This window comes from Fistularia commersonii, chromosome 20 (genome assembly GCF_037954325.1).
Source record: "Fistularia commersonii isolate RoL2024-O1a breed Wild chromosome 20, RoL_Fcom_v1.0, whole genome shotgun sequence".
Lineage (NCBI taxonomy): Eukaryota > Metazoa > Chordata > Actinopteri > Syngnathiformes > Fistulariidae > Fistularia > Fistularia commersonii.
The window spans coordinates 12,954,505-12,976,491 of NC_141303.1; the positions used below are offsets into that span (position 1 = coordinate 12,954,505).

The window sequence follows — 21,987 nt, forward strand, 5'->3', positions numbered from 1 at the left end:
ATTTACATTGACAAATACTCTACACAAACTAATACAGACAATATAATACACTGGTTACCGCAGCTTTATTGCGAAAGCGGAGGACACCTTTGGGTTTTTACCTTCGAGCAAGGACAGCAACATGACAACCATGTCCTTCTGTAAGTCCATCAGCTCCTTTAGCAGCTCAATCTGACTGGCATCCTAAAATGATGAATGTGTTCTTTTTCAAAAAAAAGCTTTGAACAGGAGGCGTTTTCAATTAGAACTCTAAATGTACTTCAAAAAGAAAAAAAAAAATCTTGGAGATTACAGATATAGATAATAGAACCGTTTTTTTCACATTTTGATAATGTGAAGTTCTCTTTTATTGCCATTTTTTTACACATGAAGAGGTTAACATTAAAAAGAAGATGTATCGTACCTGCGACAATTTCATCTGCATGTTGGCAAACACATGCAGGAAGCCAACGACTGCGTCCCACAGTCTACTGTGAGCTAGACTCTGCTGGTTACCAATACAAGGGCCCTGAAAGAGGTCAAGTTGCAAGAAGAGGTGATGGGATGGATTAACACACATTAAAACAGTCATTCTAATTCCTTACGAGTTGTGCTGATGAAGCCTTACCTGAATATACTCAGTCAGTGAGTTAAAAATCTGCTTCGCTACAGATAAAGCTTTGGAGAAGTTGATTTTTCCGGTCTCATCAATGATCTCTTTACCAGAGTAGTACCAGTAGAAGTCACTGATTGATTCCTAAGGAAGTGGATAGCGTTGCTTTGATAGTGAACAGGCAGTTTGTCAGTGCTCACACTTGCATGTGCACGTACCTGAAGACGAAGCAGGTAGTCCACAGTGCTGATAATAATATTAACTGTTGTTGTGTTTCCAGTTTGGGTCCTCAGAAAATTCTGGAAATCTGACACAGAGAAATAGTGTTCCTAATCCTATCTTACAATAGACTGAAAGTGTTCTGTCTTCACAGACTGTTACTGTAAACACAACATGAAATGAAGATGAAGAAAGGCCTTACCTCCATTGTGTCCCTCACACAGAAGTTGCAAAAACCGGAACAGATCTTTAGTGAACTCGTCGTTTTGAAGCACCTTGGAGCCTTGTGAGAGAAAAGATCTTGTTGAGTGCAGCTCCGACAGAACTCATTATTAATCCAATTTTAGTCAACATGAAGTCTAACAATATGGGAAAAACTTCCCTCAGAGGCAATTGGTATGAGGCAAGCAGGGCATGTTCAATGTTAAAAACGTTTTTTTCAAAGTCTAGTGACCTTCAGATTGCAGGTTCAAAACTGAATCCAAAATAAAAACATGGTCTTGTATATAGAGAAAAAAAAAACATTAGGACATTTCCATAAGCTGGAGGAATCCTAATAACTTTCACATGCAGGCCAGGATTGGGCCTGATGAAGGATAACATTTCAGAAAAAGAGCAGGGGACAGACATGGTTGCAATAATTCACTTAAAATCAGAAAATCCAGTCATTGGACGCTATATATACAAAACAAGCAATATACATTTCTGTGAGAAGCTAAAACCATGTGAAAGTTAGACACCTATACGGAAACCAGCTTTGTGAAAAAGGCCTCAAGTCCAAAGCAAGACAAAGCTTTGCTTAGGCATTTTGTAGAGTCCACAATCCCTCAGTCAAGCCCTTGGAAAGTGGCACTGATAGAACAACGGATTTTAAGTAGTGGGATTTGCATTAGTATATGTTAACATGGAGGGAATGGGAACAGTAATAACACAAAGGACAGGCAATGGATTCTGAGGATCCACAATTTGTGAACACTCTTTTAGTCAGCATGCACAGTGTGTCCCTACAGACATCTGGGCATGGAGGAGGGAGAGGCTGGGTACCAAATAAAGCAAGAAGTATGGACCACACACATGGAAGAGACATTCACGGTGTAAGCATAGCCATATCATATCATATCATCTAAATTTGCTATTTACCCCGCTCAGTGTGGACTGCCATCGATGGTTTTTTTTTAATGAGAGGAAGGAGACAGACAATACACCATATATAAGCAAAAAGAGAGGACATTGAGTTATAATACAAAGAGATATGAATATATTAGCTACGAGTGGAGGAAAAAAACAAAAAAACAATTCATGCTGTTAAAAAGAGCAGTAGACAGAAAAAAAAAAATTTGGCCTTTGTTTTAAATACACAAACTCTTTTAAGTACCAAATTCGGTAATGCTAAATATTTCGGAACGATAATCGAGACAAAAGTAGTGATAGTGAAAAGTTAAACACAGAACTCAGTGGAGATGTTTTACAGAGGACTGAATGATGAAACGACAGACATAGTTTGACGTAACAGTGGATGTCAAGTGAAGTGTGTGTTGCAAGTTGTGGAGAAAAATGACGGTCTTTTATAAAGGCTGGACCATGGTCTATCTGAGTGAGTGTTTTGTTAAATCACAATCACAACCATCCATCGGTCGTCGACCAATCCAGCATCCATCCGCCCGCCCATTTGTGCTGAGACTTATCCTGATCATCCAAATATAAAAAAAGATCACAAGTTTGATAAAGCTTAAAAATGACATTGATCAGTCCACAGCCAACTGTGACATGAATGGATATTCTAAGGAAGAGGTCCTGCACTGTTTAGAACAAATCTCCTTCCACAACCCCTGAACCTTGTCTGCAGGTGTAAGCACAGTAGGCAGCTCTGAGCCGAAATACATCTAGTTAGGATTGCTCTGTATTCCATGCCTGCTCTGGTTCCTCTCTGCCAGAGAGATTATGTTCCACAAACCCCAAACCAGCTTATTATGCCACTAGTTTGCAAATCTAGGTCTGTGACCTCGCCTGGCTCCCTTTTGAACATACGTTTGTCCTGTTTCTAATGATATTTTCCTGCAGGTGGTAGAATCAAACAAAACTGAAAGTAGATGAGTAGATAGGTCTCATATCGGAATGTCTTCGTTGGTATTCCAGATAACAATATACAAGATGACAGAGTGAACTTTTACATCTATTGTCTCTGATGCAAAGATATTGAACAGATTGCATTCAAGTTCTCTTTTTATAACAGGGAAAAAAAACATATTTAGTAAAAGCAGCAAACTACATGTGATAATCAAAATTTCAAAAATTTTGATTATTTCACCTACAATGGCCATTCAAACATAAATAGAAACTTGCATTGATTAATAGCTTTGAGTGGACATTTGTCATGGTTCAACATTAGCTTAGTTATTGGAGGAGCATTCACATTTAACAGACGTTGCTAACAGAAGACTCTGACTCGAATTATGAAGTGATGTTTAAGAAGCATAGGATTTTTCCAAGCACAGTATGAAAAATCTGCACTTACTTGAACCTTCCTCTGTCACCATGCCAAGTCCTTCTGCTTTGTTCTGCCTCTCAAATGCATTCAAATCCAGGACACTTGGGGAAGAAAGTCAACAGTCTATCAACACTAGTTGCATTTTTAACAGTTAAAATATTAATAATCATCAATAACAACCCAAATCATAAAAATTGTTAAGTCCTTTCAATCAAAGTCAAAAAGAAGTACACAATGTAACAAAAAAAAATCAACAATTCTTTTATTGTGCATCCACCTATCATGTTGTCAGGAACACAGTGAAGTTTGAGGTTTCCAGTGAACCCACTGCGTGTTTGTGGACAGTGGAAGGAAACCAAAGAAGCCGGAGTAAACCCATGCAGACAAAAGGGGAACATTTGCACAATCGAACCTAGAACCTTCCTGCTGTAGACAGAAGCGGCAAGGACACCACCCCATCACAGACTGTTCACACTCCTACCCTGTGGCCGGAAGTACAGGCGTGTAATGTAGAACTACACGGCTAAAGAGTTCGTTCTATCCAACTGCCTTCAGACTCTGGAAAACCATGTACTACCTCAGGACAATTCTGCATTTTACATCCAGCACAGCCGGTGCTGCTCTCAATGCAGCCTCAGGGCGGCACTGGCCCGTGCCTCTCCAAGCCTGCCTTGGGGGGGCACGGAGCAGTGTCTCCCTGTGCCGGTCCCAAGCCCGGATAAATGCAGTGGGTTGCGTCAGGAAGGGCATCTGGCGTAAAACTTTTGCCAAAACCAAATATGCGAGTCAACCAAAACTATACCGTACCGGATCGGTCGCGGACCGGGTTAACAACGACCGCCATTGGTACTGATGACCTACAGGGTACTAATGGAAATTGGGCTACTGTGGGTCGAAGAACAAGAACAAGAACAAGAACAAGAACAAGAACAAGAACAAGAACAAGAACAAGAACAAGAGGAGGAGTGCGTGTTCGGAAGCAGAGAGAGAGGAGGAAAGGAAAGAGTCTGGGACTGAGAGTAGGGACAGTTGAGAATTGGTGGACATGATGCAGAGAAGGAAGGTGGATATACTGTGTGTCCAGGAGACCAGGTGGAAAGGTAGTAAGGCTAGAAGCTTAGGAGCAGGCTTTAAGTTGTACTATTATGGTACTGACAAGAAGAGAAATGGAGTAGGAGTTATCTTGAAGGAGGAGTTTGTTAGGAGCGTCCTAGAGGTGAAAAGAATGTCAGATAGACTTATGAGTCTGAAACTGGAAATTGAAGGTGTGATGCTCAATGTTGTTAGCCGCTATGCCCCGCAGGTGGGATGTGAATCTGAAGAGAAGGAGAAGTTCTGGAATGAGTTAGATGAAGTGATGCAGAATATTCCCAGAAATGAGAGAGTGGTCATTGGTGCAGACTTCAATGGACATGTTGGTGAAGTGATGGGCAGATTTGGTATCCAGGATAGGAATGCAGAGGGACAGATGGTGGTAGATTTTGCAAAAAGGATGGAAATGGCTGTAGTGAATACCTTTTTCCAGAAAAAACAGGAACATAGGGTAACTTATAAGAGCGGAGGTAGGAGCACGCAGGTAGACTACATCTTGTATAGACGGGGTAACCTGAAAGAGATCAGTGACTGCAAAGTAGTTGTAGGTGAGAGTGTAGCCAGACAGCATAGGATGGTGGTTTGTAGGATGACTTTGGTGACAAGGAAGATGAAGAGGACAAAGGCAGAACAAAGGACAAAATGGTGGAAGCTGAAAAGGGAGGAGTGTTGCATGGTTTTCAGGGAGGAGTTGAGAAAGGGTCTGGGTGGTCAGGGTGAGCTTCCAGATGATTGGACAACAACAGCTAGTGTTATCAGGGAGACAGGTAGAAGAGTACTTGGTGTGTCATCTGGAAGGAAAGTAGATGAGGAGACTTGGTGGTGGAATGAGGAAGTGCAGGAGTGTATACAGAGAAAGCGGTTAGCGAAGAAGAAGTGGGATACTGAGAGGACTGAAGAGAACAGACAGGAGTTCAGGGAGGTGCGGCGAAAGGTAAAGATAGAGGTAGCAAAGGCAAAACAAAGGGCTTATGATGACTTGTATGCTCGGTTGGATAGTAAGGAGGGTGAGAATGATCTATACAGGTTGGCGAAACAGAGAGATAAAGATGGAAAGGATGTACAACAGGTCCGGGTGATTAAGGACAGAGAGGGGAATGTATTGACAGATGCTAGAAGAGTGATGGGAAGATGGAAAGAGTACTTTGAAGAGCTGATGAATGTGGAAAATGAAAGAGAGGCAAGGGTAGAAGAGGTGACTATTGTAGACCACAAAGTAGCAAAAATTAGTAAAAGTGAAGTGAGGAAGGCATTGAAGAGGATGAAGAGTGGAAAAGCAGTTGGTCCTGATGATATACATGTGGAGGTGTGGAAGTGCCTAGGAGAGGCAGCGGTAGATTTCCTGACTAGATTATTCAACAGGATCTTAGAGAGTGAGAAGATGCCTGAAGAATGGAGACAAAGTGTGATGGTGCCTATTTTTAAGAATAAAGGGGATGTGCAGAATTGTGGAAACTATAGAGGGATTAAGTTGATGAGCCATACAATGAAGTTATGGGAAAGAGTAGTGGAAACTAGACTGAGAGCAGAAGTCAGCATTTGTGAACAGCAGTATGGCTTCATGCTTAGGAAGAGTACTACAGATGCAGTATTTGCGTTGAGAATGCTAATAGAAAAGTACAGAGAAGGCCAGAGGGAGTTGCATTGCGTTTTTGTAGACCTAGAAAAAGCATATGACAGGGTGCCAAGAGAGGAGCTCTGGTATTGTATGAGGAAGTCTGGAGTGACAGAGAAGTATGTTAGACTGGTGCAGGATATGTATGCTAGCTGTGAGACACTGGTACGGTGTGCTGTAGGGGTAACCGAGAAGTTCAAGGTGGAGGTGGGACTCCATCAGGGATCAGCTCTGAGCCCCTTCTTGTTCGCAATGGTGATGGATAGGCTGACAGATGAGGTTAGACAGGAATCCCCATGGACCATGATGTTTGCGGATGACATTGTGATCTGTAGTGAGAGCAGAAAACAGGTAGAGGAAAATCTAGAGAGGTGGAGGTATGCTCTGGAAAGGAGAGGAATGAAAGTTAGTCGCAGCAAGACAGAATATATGTGTGTGAATGAGAGGAACTCGGGTGGAGCGGTGAGGCTACAGGGAGTGGAGATCAAGAAGCTGGAGGATTTCAGGTACTTAGGGTCAATAGTCCAGAGCAACGGAGAGTGCGGAAAAGAGGTGAAGAGACGGGTCCAAGCAGGTTGGAATGGGTGGAGAAAAGTGTCAGGGGTACTATGTGATAGAAGACTTTCAGCCAGAATAAAAGGAAAGGTGTACAAGACAGTGGTGAGACCAGCGATGATGTATGGACTAGAAACTGTTACAATGACCAAAAGACAGCAGGCAGAACTAGAGGTTGCAGAGATGAAGATGTTGAGGTTCTCTTTGGGAGTGACCAGGATGGATAGGATCAGGAATGAGTCTATCAGAGGGACGGCACATGGCCGATGTTTTGGAGAGAAGGTCAGAGAAGCCAGACTGAGATGGTTCGGTCATGTACAGAGACGAGATAGTGAATATATTGGTAGACGGATGCTGGAACTGGAGCTGCCAGGCAAGAGGTCTCGAGGAAGACCAAAGAGAAGATTTATGGACGTAGTGAGAGAGGATATGAAGGTAGTTGGTGTGAGAGAGGAAGATGCAGAGAATAGGGTTAGATGGAGAAAGTTGGCTCGCTGTGGCGACCCCTGAAGGGAAAAGCCGAAAGAAGAAGAAGAAGAAGAAGAAGACAGCCAGTGCTGCTCTCAACTGTCCATGTCACTTAACTGTTTATTCAAACAGTCTGCATCCAATCAGGACCTGCACTTTGTGAGTTGCACGCTCAAAGCTGCACTCATTATTAATTTGCACATATTGCCAATAATGTTTACAGTTCTTTGTATGTTTACGTTTCCCTGCAGTATTTGCATTCCCTGCACTCTTACGTCAGGTCATGACAGTACGTTTATTATTATTTATCAATACTAATCTGGATACACTTTTAACAGCAAAGTAAGAATTTTATTGTATGGGTAAATAAGTTTACAGACTGTACACATAACAATCTTCTTCTTCTTTGCCACAGCGAATCAACTTTCTCCATCTAACCCTATTCTCTGTATCCTCCTCTCTCACACCAACTAACTACTCTACACATGACAATGAACATTTTAAATTTTGAACCTTACCCCCTTTAGAAACCATGCCATCCATCCATCCATCCATCCATCCATCCATCCATCCATCCATCCATCCATCCATCCATCCATCCATCCATCCATCCATCCATCCATCCATCCATTTCAACCTCTTATCCTACAGTTAGCAGGGGAGCAGGGGATGTTGGAGCCAATCACAGCTGCCATTGGGTAAGAGGCAGGGTTCGCGCTGGACTGGTCACCAGTTAAGCACAGGACCACATATACAGACAAACAGCCATTCATTCTCTCATTCACACATAAGGGCAATTTTCCCATTTATTTCCAAATAATCTTCTGTGGACTGTGGACTGTGGGTGGAAACTGGAGAACCTGGAGGAAACACACGCAGACACAGGGAGAACATGCAAACTCCACACAGAAGGTTCCCCTGTCAGAATCGAATCAGGGTATTTCATGCTGTGAGGCATTAGCGGTAACGGCTGCACAACTGTGACACCCGCCGTGCCACCCATATTAAAAAAAAAATGTTTACCATAACACAATAAAACTCAAAGACGAAACTCAATAACACAACTCGAGACTCATATAACAGCAAATAATTGAGTCTTCAGCTTTGCTTTAAAAAGTAAATGTTCGTGGTTCACGAAAAGAAAAAGCCTCTCCTCTACAGTCTTTTTGCAAATATTGGTGATGCTCAAAAGAGACGAACGCAGGATGCACGGTGTGCACCGGGCACATTGGACATTACTTATCAGAGTCGGATAAATAAGATGATGCAATGCCACTCACGATACTTTGTAGGTGAGGAGCATTATCTTAAAGAGACAACGGGTTGTCCTGACCTGAGCACCCGGATAAAAGGGCAGTACAATAATCCAATTAAACTGTCACAAATGTGACGATATCATAACAAACAACCAACCTGCAAGACTGCATGAGTCCCGATAGACTTTTGAAAAAGCCTGCATCTCTTTTCTCTTTCAGGTAATCAAGCATTTTCTGGGAAAATAAAAAAAAATAAAAAAAAATAAAAAAGCAAGACAGAAATTTGTTCATCACACTGTAAATACATGTCAAAGTTCCCACATGGAGCTACATAGAAATGAATGGTAAATAATAGAGATAAAGCAACTCACTTGCTGAACTTGCACATTACCACCATTGAGGATGGAGATGCCTAGTTTGAGAGTACATGTCACCATTGGACCCAAACGACCTGAATACAAGATAAAATGTAGAAAGGATTAAGAGAAGCGAGTAAGAAAAGAAATGAAACAAGTTGATAAATGACTGGTTGATTAACTGCTAAATATACAAGACGGCCCTTGCCGTTCAGGCCACCGCTGGGAGTCAATGACAAGATACATCTGACAGAGACCGCCCAAATAATCAAAAATGCAATACAATTTTCACCAGCATTTATGCATTAGGATTGCAATATGTTCTATCTTTAAGGCCCCACTATGACTAAAACAAGTAAATCATTGTTGCTTGTCAATCGTCTCACCAAAGGATCACGGTGCAACTGCACTGAAGAACAACATGTGTGATTGAACCATCATTTTGTGGTTAGATGGTGTTAGAATCCATATACATTTAATTGATGAACAGAGGCAATCAAGTGATCATAACAGATACCGTTTAATATCTTACATTTCGTAATTTGTGTAAAATTTAGAGAGAGAAATTTACTATTCGCTGCGTTTTACAATAAAAGTACAAGTACAATCTTGAGTTCTTCTATTCATTGTTAAAATTTAGCGGTAATTCAATAATTATTCTTGTTGATAATGGCATTCCTTTTATAAAAAAAGACTAACTGTTGACTGAAACGGAGAAATAATAAGACCACTGTTACCTTTACTAGCGCTGATCATCTGCAGCACCATCTCAGCAGCCCCACGGGCATGCAACCTCGCTTGCTGGTAAAGGATTTTCTGCTTTTCCATCTCCTTTTCCTGTTGGCACAGCCACATGAAGCATAAGGGAATAAACGTCATGTTTATAGATCTGACAGTTTGACGAAGGTCTACATGGGAATAAGAGTTCACCTCAAATGTTTTCTCTTTTCCTTCTTCTTCCTCCTCCTCCTCATCCTCAGCACAGCTCTAAGCAGATTCAACACGAACATTTTATACCTCCAAATTCAATTCAATGTATTGCTAAAAAAAAAAACAATGAAAAAGGCCACATATTACCTTTGCCATCATGTCAGCGTAGGCAATATACAAAGGATCTTCTTCCAAGTGGCTAGAGAATAAAATAAAGGTTCAAGAAGGAGAAGCAGCATCATCATAGAGGTCCGTCACGTTTGCATATCAAGCTTTCTGACCTTCTCTCTGTCAGAGCGTTGTGGCTGAAGTGCAGGATGAGTTGGTGGAGAGGATCTGGCTGGATCTCAGCCACTTCCTCCTCCTCCTCCTCAACAATCTTCATGGGAGTTTTCTGCAGGGTCCACAGGGGTGAATGCTTAGCTTGCGGCCCGATGTTTAATGTTTTGCTATTCATTCTCTTACGAGATATCATCCCATCACAGGTTAAATTCTTGTTGCTTTCATTTCTTCATTATTGCACTTTTACTCACATTTTTCTCAAAGACACAGGCGAAAGTAATTAACATCGACTAGCATTGACATGCAGATGAGCTTAGTCATGTCCTGATGATCTGTGAAAAGGACAAGATGAGGAAGAGTGGACAATGGAACGGATTTTTAATACATGCATGTTACAGCAAACAGATGCAACCAGTAAGCGATTTGGTGATATGATGGTGAACATGAAGAATGAACCTGGCAGGGGCCTGTTGGAAGGGGATTATCAAAGCTGTCCAGATCTCAAGAGTCAAGACTAATCTGATTGTTTGTGGAATAAAGGTGAAAAATGGACAAGAAATCCTACCAGAACAAGGAAAAGTCTGTTGGGCCTTTTGAGCAAGTGGCAGCACACTTTTAAAAAAGATATAATATGAAATGTGATCTCAACAAGATTACTCAAGCATGCCACTGATGTCACGGGCCACAGAATGTACTGTAACATCACCTTCACACTCACACTACAGTCTTACAAAGTACAGCAAAAAAAGACAACTGATGAGTTGGATCTAGATCTGATCACCAAAAACAGCTAGTGACAATTTCCTAGTGAAAAGCCCCCCTTACCACTGCCGTCAGAAAGGCATTGCCCATTTTTCTAGAGCTGTGAGCGCCGGAGCTGGCCCTGTGTCTCCTGAGTTGATCATGCAGCCTTCGACCACTGAAAGATCTCGGTTTGAAGGCTTTCGTACGCCTCGGGCCCATGGGTGCTTTGGGCGAGGTCCCCACACGCGCACGCTCCCAAGGCTCGACGGGCGCAGAGTGAAAGAAGCATTCGGCAGACAGGACTGGCAGAGGAGCACCAACGGAGGGCGCACGGGCCGAGGGCAAGGGGTGCCCAGTACTTACTGCCAGATCCTGAACTAGCTTCTCCTCAAAGGAGTACTCCACTGCCTCTATCCATTGTCCCTGATAGGCCGGGATGAAGAGGTTGATAGCACGATGCCTGGGGAGGGGGGGGGAAGGGTGAGGGGAAGTGGGGGGGAATGAAGGGGGATTGGGGAGGGAGGTACAGTGGCATTAGGGTGGGTTCTGGTGAGTTTTTGGAGGAGACAGGAAGGAGAGATGTAGGGGGGGGGGAGGAAGGGATTACACGGAGTGCATTTCAGGCAGGGGGGTGACAGTTCAATGTGGGACCCACTGGCTCTTCTGACTGGTCAAGTTTGGTCTGTAAATTTACTGCGGTAGCTTTTTCTTTCACTCCCTGGAGTAACACACACTTTGGATAGGATATACAGTTTTATAGAAACATCAGTGGATTTCAGACAGAGTTGAAGAAGAAAAATATTAGTTGATGTTTTCCACTCAAAACGATCACACAGATGAGCTATAAAACTGCACAACCAATGGCGTCAGGTAAAAAAAAAAAAAGAAGAAAATGAATAGAATTAAGATAGTCATACGGTAAGAACAAAACCGTTAAACAACGCTTTAAATGATAGTCGACTTTAAAGCCGCTTCCTAACAACAACTCACAATTGTTCACAGAAGTTTTTTCTTTTTTCTTTCTGACAGTCTTCTTTCTTTTCTTTCCTTCCTTTGGAATACACCTGTAATGAAAAAGTGGCCTGCAGCTTGCGGCGCTTTTCTACTTCCCAAATATGTTTGCTCTGGTCAAATCTTGGCTCGTTCTAGCTGACCAATCAGAATCAACAGTGCAGAAACAATTGGTTGCTAGGCACAGATAGGTCCACAGCTTGGTGGATGAAGGGGAAGGGGTTGAACAGATGAAGCATTCGCCCCGTGGTTTCACTTTACCGTCAGCAGGGAGAACAGGCGGTCAAAGCTGGAGGCATTGAATGCCTTTTCCAGCCAAACCTCCCGATAGCCATTCAGGAAGTAATTATTATTTTTGTAGCTGAGGAAGGGATGAGGTATTGTTATGCAAGAAAACAACACAGAGGAGATAATGTCATTAGGGAGTTGATGAGGGGTTTACAAGGGCACACAATCCAGAACAAATGTCCAATCTCCACAACTATTTGATGATTGCTTGTTATTTACAATTAGATTGAGAAAAACAAGAGAAAACCACTTGTTAGGATATTTGATTTTTTTTTTTTCAGCTAAAAAAGTGAATGTCAATCATTTATGGGAATTTGTATTTCAGTAGCGCAACTGACAGATATAAAAGAGTCACCTGGGTAGATTGTAGAGAGGCGCCATGCGGAAGCAAGCCACTACAGCACGTTTACGCTGTTTGGAGAGCAGTTTTTGCCACACACACTTCTTGTTTCTTAGAGGTTGTTCAACCTATGAGCCGACAAATGTGATAAATACAAGAATTAGCTTTTGGCTGAGATGAACAGTATACAGGTCATTTCTTGAAAACTGTGGTGGTGACATATTGAATAATGCTGATTCACATATTTTATATTCACCAACTTAAATAATGAACAATTAGTTTGTAAGACAAAGCTGTAAATACACAAATTACAATGTCACTACCATTTTATGTGTCACTAAATACAGTCAACTGCCAGACTATTGTTAAGATTGCTTATTTATTGTTTATGTTGTGATTTGGAAAAAAAGGACACAAAATACACACAGAAAACATTATTGTGAAAACTGCCATTTGATCATCAGTCAGAATGTTTGTATTTTCCAAGAATTGAAACAATTTTCAAGTCCTATGTTTTTCTCACATGAACTGATAGCAAAGTTGAGAGTGTGTTTTTACCAGCTCCAGATGGAAAACTGCATTCGAGATGCTCTGAACTCTGTTCACTGTGTGTTCGGGGTTCTCTGGTTCTTCACTCTTCACCACAATGTCTCTGTAGAGATTCAGCTGCCACTGAACTGCTGGGTCATCAGACTATAGCAAAGAGTCCAAATCGACAAGTTAAAAAAAAAAAAAAAAAAACAAGCTCCTCAATTATTTTTATTCAGAACATATTTATTTAATACTCTGTAATCAATTCTTTTCAAATGCATGACAGCTAACCTTGTCTCGCAAATGGAGATTCTGACGCAAGTGCTCCTTCACCTCATCATCGGTGTCTTTCTATGGTGGAAAAGGACATTTCATATTCATAACAGTTTATATATAATTCTGCTACTACTTCTACTACTACTACTACTACAACTACTACTTATGAGAATGATTAGAGCTTGTTATATCAATAAACCAGCTACATTACCAAAACATTAATCATTGGATAAATATATAAGATTCTGGGACATCAGTAAACTTTGCATTTTGTGAGAGTAAATCAAAATTTAGAGAATGAAAATGAGGACTTCATACTAATTTAAATCGTAAAGAATTCAAGAAGGGTTGAATATTTCTCAGCTCACCAGACTGTAGCGTATTTTGGCCAGGGAGATGAGCTCCTGGTCCCCTGGTGTGCACATATTTAGGCCAATGGGGAGCATTTTCTTTAGTGCAGCCACAATCAAAGAGGTCTGAATTGAATAATATTCTCCACGACGACGCTTGTGCTTCCTCTCTTGGTCCCCACCTGACTGCACAGACATAAAGGCAGACAATTTTGTAATATTCCCCCTAAAGGACTTATATAGTTTTAACTCAGTGTGTAGACCTTTGTTTTGCATTGTAATGAATTCTGATTTATGGTACTTTAGCCTAAACAATGGTTTCAAAAAACCCAAACATTCAAAATGTAATACAGCTACGGCTGTGCCATTTGCATTTTGTGATTATATAAAATGTCTTGCTGAATCTTGCCATTGTCCTTCATACCAATGTGATTCTTTTATGTTCTTATATGAACTGTGGTATTGTATGAGGAAATCTGGAGTGGCGGAGAGGCATGTTAGACTGGTGCAGGACATGTATGACAACTGTGAGACCGCGGGGAGGTGTGCTGTAGGTGGGACAGAGGAGTTCAACGTGAAGGTGGGATTACATCAGCGGTCAACTCTAAATCCTTTCTTTTTTACAGTGGTGATGAACGGGCTGACAAGAGGTCCGACAGGAATCTACATGGGCAATGAGGTTTGCAAATTACATTCCTATCTGTAGTGAGAGCAGGGAGCAGGTAGAGGAAAAAGCGCTGAAAAGGAGAGGAATGAAGGTTAGCTGCAGTGCGACAGAATACTCGCGTGTGAATGACAGGGACCCAAGTGGAACTGTGGGGCTACAGGAAATGAAAATAAAGATGGGGGGGGGGGGATTTTGAGTCCTCAGGGTCAAGCAATGGAGAGTTAAAAAGAGGTAAATAGATGCATTTATGGAAAATAGTGTCATGTGTGATGTGTGTTAAAATCAGTATCAGCCAGGATGAAAGGAAAGGTATATAACCAGTGGTGAGGAAAGAGATGCTCTATGCTTTAAATACAGTGGGATTGAGGAAAAGACAGGAAGCAGAGCTGGAGGTAGCATGGATGAAAATGTTCAGGCTCTGTTTTTGACTGAGGAGGATGAATTAGTCCATTAGAGGGACAGCACATGTTAGATGTTTTGGAGAGAAGGTCAGAAAGCCAGACAGATGGTTTGGACATGTACAGAGGAGGGATAGTGAATATGTTGGTACAAGGATGCTGAGGTCGGAACTTCCATGCAGGAGGCCTAGAGGAAGACCGAAAAGAAGATATTTGGATGTCGTGAAAGACGACATGAAGTTATGGGATGTGACAGAAGGGGGTGCGGAGACAAGGTTAGATGAAGGAAGTTGATTCACCGTGGCAACCCCTAAAAGGAGAAGCCAAAAGAAAAAGAAGACTTTTCAGAGTCATTATGTTCTCTGGCAAAACTCAAATGGATAATTAAATTTCATTTAAATTGAACAGTGAAAGCTAGAATTTTTTACATATCAATACAATTGATGTGTTATTAGTCTTATTAGATTTCCTAATGTCTGTGGTGCTGAGTAGTGGGATTATTGTGTTTATTAGCTCAATCATAAACACATATAGAGTAGCTGCTTATATAGTTCACGAGCTAATACATGAGCAACTGGGATCACACTTGTAAGGTGACCGTCCTTAATTTTCAGTGTTGTCAGTTTGATCTTAGGTTTAATTCAGGCAAAAATATATTTACCTTGGACATTTTTGTCTTGCCTTCTCCAGTTAGAAAGCCCAAATTGTTGATCTCATTCTGAACCACAAAGTTTTGCTCCTCTCGCTTGAAGTTCTAGGTTTTGGGATGAAGAAAATCAGGGTAAATAATCTACTTATATGAACCTTGTATTTCGATCTGACAGGTTTTATTGTGGCACTCACATGTGACTTGCACCAGAGAATAAAGATCTCTGCTACCATTCTGAAGAGCTCAGTGGAATCAGCATCAGGTTCCTTCAGCCACCTTGACCTGTTGCAAACAAAGACATAAATATACATCATAAATGATGGCAACTTACTGTACATCTGTCCAATACAAAAGTAAACACAACAACAGTAACAGTAATAATAATAATAATACAGACATACAAAACTACTCAACAAACCATGATGTAAAATAATTTGAAAAAAAAAAAAAACTGAGAATTTTTTTTTTTTTTTTTTGGTGTTTTTTTGTTTTGGTGTTTGGTGTTTTTTTGTTTACCATACCTGTTATTGTCCACATAACGAATGAGCATAGGGTAGAAAGCGTAGAGGTCCCTGCAGAGAACGGCAAACTCATCCAAAATGAGTAGCTCTGCTTCCTGGTTGTCACCTTTGCTGTCAGCCTTCAGCAGCTCCTCTTCAGACACAACCTGTGAAATAATCAAATCTCGTTTTAATCCATCATTTCAGTTTTGGAAATGTTCTCACAATGTCCCCTGGTTGTCCATTCTCACTCACACACAGTAACAGAGTTGTTCTAACGCTTGTACAAAATGTATGACAATAATAGAGACAGACTAAATGACACTTCATAACACTTTGTGTAAAGAGCAGGGATGCTCCAGATGAGGCAAAAGTCAGAACATTTTTCATATATATATATAAATATATATGAGTCCTTGAGTATCGAGTAAGGCACCTGCAATAAAATGATTTATTATTAGTGAAACATGAATCATCCTATATTAGTCAAATCATTTGAACCTTGTCATGTCTGCACAACTTTTAAAATGCTTATTTTATGAATGTTTGCCCAGGATTTATCAATTGGTGGAATCGGTATTTTGTAAGAATCGGTATCATTATATATTTTTTAAAATAAAAATGTGGTGAGTTTATGGTTGTTTTCGGGCCACATAGGATACTCTGGGTTATTTGGTACTGTGACAAAAAAAGACAATTCCATGTAATTGCTCCAATATTTACACCGATCAGCCACAACACTGTGACATTGTTGGATATTAAGGGTAGCCTGTGAACTTTTTTTTTGTTCCTCTATTTGATGTGTTGAACTTTGAAATACAGGCAAATATAAGGATGTCAGTGACTTTAAAGGGCCTTAATGTGTTGTGTTGATGACTGGACCGGAGCATCTCCAAAACTGTAGCTCCTATTCTGGTCTTTAGTGGTCAGTACCTACCAGAATTATAATAAGATGGATATAAACTGGTTTGAGAAATGTAATGACAAGTTCAAGTTATTGGCCTTTAAATTCAGTCCTCATAAATATTTAGGAATGTATTGGACAAGTAAGTCTCATTCATGGAGCCCCAATTTTACTACTTCCAGGACTTAAGGGATCAATTGCTACTTTGGCGGTGCCAGAAATAACAGAACATCCTCAATGTTCTGATGTCGTACATGCATCAATGGCTGATATGTGTTAGGTGGCAAAAGCGGCCCCTCACTGTATCAGACAGCTGATAATCATGTTATGGTTGATCAGTGTCTAATGTCTCATGATTCCACATCATTACTTTCTGAGATGATGAATAAAATGGCCACAGGATTCAAACAAGGGCAATCAGATGTTGTTTAGATTTATTTATTTGCAAGGCAGAACTCTCTACAGAGAGGATCTATCCTCTCAACTTGGGGTAAATGTTTGTAACTAATGGTATCACAGATGAGAGAGGAATGTGCATTTGTATTAAAGATTAAATTCAAAGCTCTTACCTTCACAGTCTTTTTCTTCAGTTTGTCAAGAGTGGGTAGGAAGTGAGTTCTCAGCAAGTCTGCTGCTGCTTTGCAGATGATTGGCTGAGAGTAAACTAGAGATAAAGAAGAAACATTTTTTTCATGTTTAAGAGACAGATACGTTCAAGAGTTTGAGTTGAGGTTCGAGACAGAGGTATAAATTAATTACTGAGTATCCAAGCATCTGTAACTCTGATTAGAGAGCAATCATGAGAATACTTCATAATGGCTACAGCCTTTATGTATCCTTAATTTTAGGGATTATCACAGTTTTCAAAACCAAATAAGTTACAGGTCAGAGTACAGAAATTTTCTCCATATAAATGTTATCAAACCATATTGTGGCAACAGGACAGACTTGAAGTTGTTTCACCTCTCATCCGAAAGGCTTCTTCAGTTCTGTCCAGTTGCCACAATAGTTTATTACTACAGAAAATCTGCAACTGCAAATTATGTATTAGCCTATTACAAAAAACGGCAATAGCATGACAGTTAAAATGGAGATTCAAAGTTCAAGAGAAGTGGATACTAACAAACCCCAAGTGATCTTAATGGCATATGCCTTCCATTTTTCTTTGTTATTTCTGCCACCAGGGGTCTCTCTCTCTCTCATATATCCCCTTTGTTCTTTTTCTTTTGCATTTTCCCTTCATGGATTGCCATCGAAAATCATCTGACTCCACCTAACCCTATATTCTGTATTCTCTCACACCAACTTACTTTATGTTCGCTTTCACTACATCCATAAATCTCTACTTGGACATCTTCTATTCTTCTTGCCTGGCATTTCCAACCTGAGCCTCCGTCTACCCAGATATTCACAATACCTCCTCTGTAACGTCTAAACCATCTCAATGGACTCTGATTTTATCTCAGAAATAATTAACATGTACTATACCTCACTCCTGATCTTATCCATCCCCGTCACTCTCAAAACAAACCTCAACATCGTCATCCATGCTACCTCAAGCTCTGCCTCGTGTCTTTTCCTCAGTATCACTGTCTTTAAACTATAAAATAACACTGGTCCGGCCATCATTTTGTATATCTTTCTTTTCCCTCTGGCCAACCAACTCCGTTTCATGTCCTCGTCCCAACATTCAAACTCCCTACCCTCAGTCAATATCGCTTGCCTTTTCTTTTATCTCTCTACCAGAATTAATCCATATATTTCATTTGGCATAAATTTTAAACTGATTGCCATTCCTAACATAACCTTCTGCATTTATCTATGCATTTATCCTTCTATCTTTAGGCTATATTGTCTGTTATTTATGTATGAGAGAGTGCTAACAGTCACAGCCCAGCCCAAATAAAGTGCTTCGGTTTTGGTCATCTTACTTTCAAGTCATGTTTATTTACCTTATGCAATGTTATTCAAACATATTGCAATGTTTTGGCCCCTGCTACACAATTTATGAGAATATAGACAATCTTATGGTCTTCTGGCACAGAAATTGTCATGAAAACAATCTCACCTGCAATCCTTTTCATCCAGGGGGCATCATCGATCCCGAGGTTGTTATTGAGGATCTTGAGAATGTTTCCTAGAATTATACTAAGATGTTCAGAAGTCACCATGGTGCAGCACTGATCGTCTGAAGGTGAGTTCTCAGGACCCTTTTCCCACCAGTAGGAAAGATAGTTACACAGCATAGGGAGAATCACCTCTATCACCTGCAGTCGACAAGGTGAGACGATGGAAGATCTTTTAAATCTTAAAAACGTGTGCTGGTGATGGAAGAATTGCATTTCATCAAGCTGGTTAAGACACTGATGGAGTTAAATCTGTGATAAATCTAGTGGATTAAGTTGCACTCAACTCCCAACCATGTTTTGTTTTTTTTATAATATTCCTAAAAATGCAGCTATTTGTGACATGAATAAAAATGAACTAATTCTGACCTGAGGCATGTCATTGTAGCGGGCTCCTGACTCTGAGACGTCACTAACATCTTTCAGCAGTCTATCAAGACGAGGCATCTCCGGACACATTTCTTCCACGGTGTCTGGCATACTTAGGACTGAAAAGGAACACCATCAGTCTTTATAACATAGCAGATGACACATTTGACACATGGGATTTAATCTGTATTTGAAGAAATTGTTTAGCAAAGGGAAAAAAATATCAAAAAGAAAGGTAAATACTCACTTGCCCTCTCTCTGGGTGTCTTAGTGTTGAAGACGGAGAGCGGGTTGTGGGCATTTAGATGGGGCTCCAAGAACGCCACAGGCATTGCTCCAACCAGAGTGGCCAGGCTCTCCCCCAGAGCTGGGAGATGTCTGCAATTCATCATGTTATTTCAGGCAAAAAATGAAAATGTCCGTGAGCCAGTAAATTGTGAAAAATACTAATATTCTCTGTTTGGAAAATGTACTCTAGCTCCATGTGCTATCTAGTTGATGAAGCTGCAAAAGTTATGTAAGATTCTTTTTTTCCAGGTTACAGTAAAACCACAGATTACTGCTTGATAACAGTTTTGATAGCTTTTATGTGAAATAGAATAATTTTCTTTTCAACATTCTCTACAGCAGCGATTCCTTCATGTAGCAAACACATAGTTGCTGCTTTGAAAAAGAACAGTAATGTTACAGCAGTAGTTAACTGTTACATACTGGAAACTGTCAGTGTTATATGGGACCCTGTACTTACAACCCAAGGCATCTTTGGTAGGCATATTAATACTAGAAATATTGTATTAAAAGGACAACAATTTCAAATAAATTCTCTGAGATTCTAATCTTGGCTACGCAGGGATAATTGAGACCTGTTTTACACTACAATTTTTTCCTTTCCTTTTATCATACTTTTCCTTTTTTCACTGAGACACTTTATAGTTTATAGTTTATTCTTATTTCTAATTCTGCCTTTTTCTTTTTATCATTTATTACTGTTATTTTTTCTGTAACTCTGGCACAACAATTTCCTTCGGAATTAATAAAGTTGTTCTTATCTTATCTTATCTTATCTTATCTTATCTTATCTTATCTTATCTTATCTTATCTTATCTTCTCTGTTTTGACTCCTCCATCCCATTTGAGGTGTATTTAGTATCCCTGGCTACAAAACCTTGGGAAGACACCCCACCCATTGCAAATGAGAGTCTTACTCTACATTAAAAACAACTTAGAATGTAAACAAATGAATCATTTTGACAGTGATTTATAATGCATTGGAGTCATTGTCACCTTGTCCCCAGAAATGTCTTTCAACATCATTGTATAGACCACCAAATAAAACAGCAATGACAGACAGTCTGAAATCATAAAGGATTGCGATAATAAGGAAATAATTTTGATTTTTTTCCCAATGAGAATTACAAAGTCTTCAAAAACTTTATTGGATTTGATCTTCACAAATAAGAATGATTGCTTAACTAGGAAATACAATCTTTACACTTCAATGAAGTACGAAGGCAGAAGAAGAGCTGTGGCATCTAATGAAAAAAAAAAACGTGAAAAAGTAATTTTTATCTGTTTTAGAGCCACGTTCACCCTTTTAGCTATCTCACTTTATGCAGTCTCACACACACACAAACACACACACACACAGGGGACAGAACACTATGCTTAATAACAAGATGTCCTCTTACCTTTCCACAAAGACATTTTTTCCTGTTCCCAGAGAGTAGAAGCAGGTCAGGATTCGGTAGCATGACAGTTGCACGTCATCCACTGAAACACAAGTTTATCCAGAGCTCATTCTGTAGATATCTATTACAAATATGCAGTAACAAATAATAATCTTTCACATGAAAGTTATTTTGAATTTGGGCTTCCAGTTTTCCCAGGCACAAAAAATGATGTACATTGAAAAACACACTTACACAGCAGGTCCGTTCCGAACGCATATGTTCTGATGTGGTCAAATAATGCAGTGAGAATGGGTAGCAGTGCCACGGTCACATAGTTAATGCTCTGACTGACACTCTTCATCTGGGCGCGGGACTGCATGAACTTCCCCAGTTTCAGCATTTCTAGTAGCTTCTCCAGGTCCTCCGCTGCATTTTCAAAGAAGGTCTTTAATCCGGCTTTAACTAGCTCTGCGCCGGACTTCATCACTGTTCTGAAAGAGGAGGTAACCGTGAACGCTTGATTTCATCTGAAAAAGTTTGGTGTTCATTGGATAGAAAACCGAATAGTCATAAGTACATACCTGGTGTCAAGTGAGTGAGTAAGGATGTCCAGGCAGCTAACAATAATAGCAGAGTCACTTCCTGGGAAGAGAAAACTTTATGGTAGGTTTCGGGCTGACTGGATGCCAGGAGGCTCACAGGCATGGATAAGAATCGAGCTTACCAAAGAGAGAAATCCTGTGTCTGACAAGAGCTGCCAGCTTACAGAACAAGCTGGAGAAGACAGCAAGAGCAGAAGTGAACAAAAGGTCAAGGGGAAAGAGAAGGAGCAAGGGAACAGGGTGTAAGCGAAAGCTCTGCTTTCCAGAAAGAAAAAGTACTTGTGAGAGACGAGAGTGTTCTAATACAGGGACAAAAACATCAGAAGGTGGTGTAATAGTTTAGTAGTCTTGTTAAAGTAGCTTTACCTGGTGACCATTTCCTTCTCTTTATTTGATGCACAGCCACAGCTGCTCAGATTCTTGCTGGGTGTTGATAGAAAATAGAGACAGTGGTTCTTTAAGGTTTGATCTGTCAGAGGGAGCAACACCTGGAAAGCAGAGAAGCAGTTACAAAAGATGTCCTAATAAAAAAAAACTATGCTAAAAGTGGATAACAACATTTTGAGCTTTGCAGAAATAACAAATTGTGAAAGACCTTTGCAAAGAACTTGATTTCTTGGTCATGAGGTGACTTGTCTGTCTTCCCACTGGTAGCCATAGCCTCTGGATTGACAATGTTTAAACGTGAGGGTCACATTCATTGTCAAAG

General features: G+C 40.4%; 1 protein-coding gene across 5 annotated transcripts in view; it reads right to left on the minus strand.

Moving 5' to 3' along the window:
* The window catches only part of ryr3 (ryanodine receptor 3), a 110,805-nt gene that overhangs the window by 11,143 nt on the left and 77,675 nt on the right, over positions 1-21,987 (minus strand). For 3 of the 5 annotated variants that reach the window (XM_086167503.1, XM_086167501.1, XM_086167500.1), the window contains 31 exons: positions 21,874-21,941; positions 21,645-21,766; positions 21,401-21,450; positions 21,258-21,318; positions 20,929-21,167; positions 20,695-20,776; positions 19,254-19,384; positions 19,007-19,125; positions 18,580-18,778; positions 17,081-17,175; positions 15,629-15,774; positions 15,302-15,389; positions 15,120-15,212; positions 13,412-13,579; positions 13,059-13,118; positions 12,795-12,929; positions 12,252-12,364; positions 10,961-11,057; positions 9,853-9,965; positions 9,719-9,770; positions 9,572-9,628; positions 9,379-9,478; positions 8,657-8,736; positions 8,443-8,519; positions 3,327-3,400; positions 1,952-1,966; positions 1,014-1,094; positions 811-899; positions 608-736; positions 404-508; positions 102-183 (listed from right to left, as the gene is read on the minus strand). In XM_086167503.1, the coding sequence (XP_086023629.1) occupies positions 102-183; positions 404-508; positions 608-736; positions 811-899; positions 1,014-1,094; positions 1,952-1,966; positions 3,327-3,400; positions 8,443-8,519; positions 8,657-8,736; positions 9,379-9,478; positions 9,572-9,628; positions 9,719-9,770; positions 9,853-9,965; positions 10,961-11,057; positions 12,252-12,364; positions 12,795-12,929; positions 13,059-13,118; positions 13,412-13,579; positions 15,120-15,212; positions 15,302-15,389; positions 15,629-15,774; positions 17,081-17,175; positions 18,580-18,778; positions 19,007-19,125; positions 19,254-19,384; positions 20,695-20,776; positions 20,929-21,167; positions 21,258-21,318; positions 21,401-21,450; positions 21,645-21,766; positions 21,874-21,941 (3,120 nt within the window). The remainder of the gene's footprint in view (positions 1-101; positions 184-403; positions 509-607; positions 737-810; positions 900-1,013; positions 1,095-1,951; positions 1,967-3,326; positions 3,401-8,442; positions 8,520-8,656; positions 8,737-9,378; positions 9,479-9,571; positions 9,629-9,718; positions 9,771-9,852; positions 9,966-10,960; positions 11,058-12,251; positions 12,365-12,794; positions 12,930-13,058; positions 13,119-13,411; positions 13,580-15,119; positions 15,213-15,301; positions 15,390-15,628; positions 15,775-17,080; positions 17,176-18,579; positions 18,779-19,006; positions 19,126-19,253; positions 19,385-20,694; positions 20,777-20,928; positions 21,168-21,257; positions 21,319-21,400; positions 21,451-21,644; positions 21,767-21,873; positions 21,942-21,987) is intronic. The other 2 variants (XM_086167502.1, XM_086167504.1) reach the window with 1 other exon arrangement.